We start from the raw sequence: 3,524 nt of genomic DNA, 5'->3' as shown, positions 1-3,524 counted from the left end.
CACACACACACACACACACACGCACGCGCACACACACACACACACCAATGCCCATGCAACCCTCAAACACGACCCGCCCTCCAGGCGCTGCCATCGCGTCTGCAGTGCTCGACCACCTCGCACACACCACAAAGTGCTGCGGCCTCTTCGCCACCCACTACCACCAACTGTCATCAAGCCCCCACCCTGACGCCCCCGCCGCCGACGGCGAGGCGGCCGCGCCCGCGGCGGCGCCGATGCACATGGCGTGCGCGGTGGCGGGCGGCGGGGATGGGGAGGGGGCTGACGGCGGCGGCAGCGGTGGGGGGAAGAGCAGCGCGCAGGAGGTCACTTTCCTGTATCAGCTGACAGAAGGTGAGAGGGCGGTTGACTCATGGTAGTTTTCGGGACGGGAGAGTGGGGACGGCCGCTCGGGTGATCTGGGGGCTGGGCTCACTCCGCTTCCTTGGTGGCCGGCCCTGCGACCTCCAGCATAGAACTGCCTGCAGACATCGCAACACTGCTCCTCAAGTGGACGAGCCGCAAGCAGGGCCGCCGCAGCCGCCCACCCCGCTGACCGTGCTGCTCGCATCGCCAACCAACTGGACAGGCGCCTGCCCAAAGTCTTATGGCACCAACGTCGCCCGCCTGGCTGGCCTGCCTGCCCCTGTCGTGGCGCGCGCGGCTGAGGTGTCGCGCGCCCACGAGGCGCACGCCTCTGGCGGCGCTGCAGCGGCGGCGCTCGCGTCAGACCCTCTGCTGCGCGCCGCGCTGGAGTGCGTGCGGCGCGCGAAGCGGGTCGCGGCGGCAGCGGTGGCGGGCGAGGGGGACGCGGCGGGGGCGGCGGCTCTGGCGGAGTTTGAGGGGGCGCAGCAGGCGGCCAGGGAGGCACTGGCGGCCGCTTGATGAATTGATGCGAGGGGTCTGTGGCTGGGTGATTTTGCAGCCTACGGAGGGCGCCGCTGTTACTCTCCCCCCCCCCCCCCCGGGGAAGGGGGTTGTTGCCTGTATCGTATTTCGCGGCAGTGCGTCTGACCCTGTATGTCGCGCGCCTTTGGGTTGTTTTCAGATTGTTCCCTTTTTTGTGGGCAAGCCGTGCTGCATTACCATATCCCTATTCCACATCGACTGTAAAGAATGAAGGAAGGCGTGCTTGGTGGACAACGGGGTCGCCAGCAAGGCCCGGCAAGGCAGGCCCCCCTAGCCAATCTGCGGCCTTGCCTGTGTACGCAGTGGCGCGCCGCGGGCGGTGGACCCGAGCGCCCCCGCACCGAGCACAGGGCCCCGGCATACGAGTGCGCACAGCGCCTGCTGGCGCAAGCATTGCCTGCCGGTGACATCCTGTCCTGTGGGCCCCGCTGAAGCGCTGCACTGCCGCGGACTGTAACCACTGTTTTTTCAGTGCCCCTCTTGTGCAATCCTTTGGTGGGCTCAGGGCAGATGCTGCTTGCCGGCATCTTTGACCGCGTTTGACCGCATGGCGGTCTGGACACTTTGGTGCATGGGCAGCCAGTAGGTTGCCCTGTCAGCAGCCACAGCGGAGTCAGCATCACAGTCAAGCCAGGACAGCCACCAGCAGGACCTTGGCTTGCAGACCCCTGGGCCCCTACCCGCAGATGATCACCCAGGCCAGTCACGCTGCGCTTTGACAGGGTAGCCGGGGAAGGTGTCGTCACTTACAGGGCCGCGCCACCTCCTGCCTACTTGCCGGCCATTTGCCAGGCTATCACACAGCTTCTTGTTAGAGAGGCCGCACAAATCGGGCTGGGTGGGAGCTGCTCTTCATTGCTGTTGTTACCACTAAGCCGTGCAGCTAAGTTGTCGCTGGGGCACGCAAAGAAGGGGGAAAGGGGCGTAAAACACCAAAAGCTGACGACAGGCGGCACAGTGAACGTAGAGAGCGCCGGCGCGTGTTGGGTCATCAACGGCAAGCGCCGCAAGACAAACAAAACATGAGCGCGGCCACCAACCAACGCCCTGCTCCCTGTTTTTGGCAGGGGGGAGGGCAGGTGTTACCACGAGCAGCCGGTGGTGTCGCATTCCCGGGCAAGTCGTGCACAGCGCCACGTGGCTTGACGATCGGAGACGCCCTGTGCTGGCATTGGCCCGCACGTGCCGTGGGCAGAGCCTGGGCCGGCAACATGCCCTTTTCGAGGCTGGCGACGCCCCACTTGAGGGCCACGCCGCCGCGCACCTAGGCGGGCGGCGGGCGGTGGGCAATGTGTGTCCGGCCTGCCTCACTTCTGGATGGGCTGGATCTTGAAGTGAGCTGCTATCAACGAGAACACGAAGCACTTGATGTCCTGGGGGTTGTTGCGAAGCGAAGGCAAGGTGCTTGCTGGGCGAAAGGGGAGAGCAAGAGGACACTGCCTTAGGCATGCGATACCCAGGGTTCGTTCTCACAGGCAACAGTGTTGTACGCCATCTGATGGAAACACACACGCAGACGCACACGCGCCCGCGTCTCCACAAAAACACAGACAGGCACACACACACACACACACACACACACACATACACACGCACACACATACATACTCTCTTGCACATACAAACTCAGAAATATGCATGCACCACATACACACTTCCCTACAAACACACAGATAGAAACACTCACACACTCTCTCTCTCTCACGCGGGCAAACACACGCACACAGGGACAGACACACACACACACACACACACCCAGCCCCACCTGCACGAGGTAGTAAAAGATGCGCAGCCCGTCGGGGTCCTTGCTCTGCTGCACCTGCAGCACGCTGCCCAGCTTGGTGGTGTTGAAGCAGATGTGCTCACCGCCAAGCTTGATCTCCAGCTCCTGGGGTTCAGGGTTCAAGGGGGTGAGGGGTTTAGGAAGGGGGCAGTCGGACGCGGCAGACAAGGAAAGCGCGTCCACCTGGCGGGGTCCGACACATCCCCATTCAAAAACGTCCACCTGACCGCCATTTTGCTACCGCAACCGCTCAGCGGCAACGCGGCCGTCCCAACACCGCGCAAAGCCGTCGGGTGGCAGCGCTGCCAGGGTCAGCCCCTGGCTTGAAAGCGGCCAGATGGCCTCGCGGCGGCCCCTGGCAGGGCGCGAACCCCACACCAGCATGCCCCCTCCATACACTAAAAGACTCTCAATTCAGTCACTAGCTGGCGGGCAGGGCCCACCTGCTTGCCGACGCGGTCCGCCGGGGGCCAGTTGGCGTCATCCTCCTTCATGATCTGAAAACCAAGGGTTGGCAATCACGGGCCTGGTGTTGCGCGGTGCAACAAGGGGATCGCGCCGAAGGAGCGAGGAGGCGGCGGCAGGCGCAACCCCCATGCCAGTGGCCTCCCGCCAGAGCCCGCGCCGCGGCCTCGCGCCGCCCACGGCCCCTCGCTGCGTCGCCCGGCTCGCTGGCTTTCCTCACATCGACCGCACACGCCTCCTTTCACCTCGCTGCTCTGGACGAGCCCTTGCCCGTCCCCTCCAGAACTCACCCCACCTCGCCCTTCCTCCCAAGGGCCCCAAACGCATCCCCCTGCCCTCACAGTGGCCCCCAAGGGCACCCCAATCT

General features: G+C 64.6%; 2 protein-coding genes across 2 annotated transcripts in view; one reads left to right on the top strand and one right to left on the bottom strand.

The window, feature by feature from the left end:
• MNEG_13320 (DNA mismatch repair protein Msh6-1) overlaps positions 1–885 on the top strand; it is a gene marked incomplete at both ends in the record, with an annotated part of 3,270 nt that extends 2,385 nt beyond the window's left edge. Inside the window, 2 exons of the mRNA XM_014038209.1 lie at positions 85–354; positions 512–885. Of these exons, the coding sequence (XP_013893663.1) occupies positions 85–354; positions 512–885 (644 nt within the window). The remainder of the gene's footprint in view (positions 1–84; positions 355–511) is intronic.
• A 1,331-nt stretch (positions 886–2,216) lies between these two features.
• MNEG_13319 (putative protein mago nashi) lies at positions 2,217–3,186 on the bottom strand (the record flags this gene model as incomplete). The annotated part of the gene is made up of 3 exons (XM_014038208.1): positions 2,217–2,282; positions 2,675–2,797; positions 3,136–3,186. 3 exons carry the CDS (start codon positions 3,184–3,186, stop codon positions 2,217–2,219), a joined length of 240 nt encoding a protein of 79 aa, XP_013893662.1.
• Between the last annotated feature and the right edge of the window lie 338 nt (positions 3,187–3,524).

The sequence above is a fragment of the Monoraphidium neglectum genome, assembly GCF_000611645.1.
Source record: "Monoraphidium neglectum strain SAG 48.87 unplaced genomic scaffold scaffold03754, whole genome shotgun sequence".
Classification (NCBI taxonomy): domain Eukaryota; kingdom Viridiplantae; phylum Chlorophyta; class Chlorophyceae; order Sphaeropleales; family Selenastraceae; genus Monoraphidium; species Monoraphidium neglectum.
This window is presented reverse-complemented; position numbering and strand designations above follow the sequence as displayed.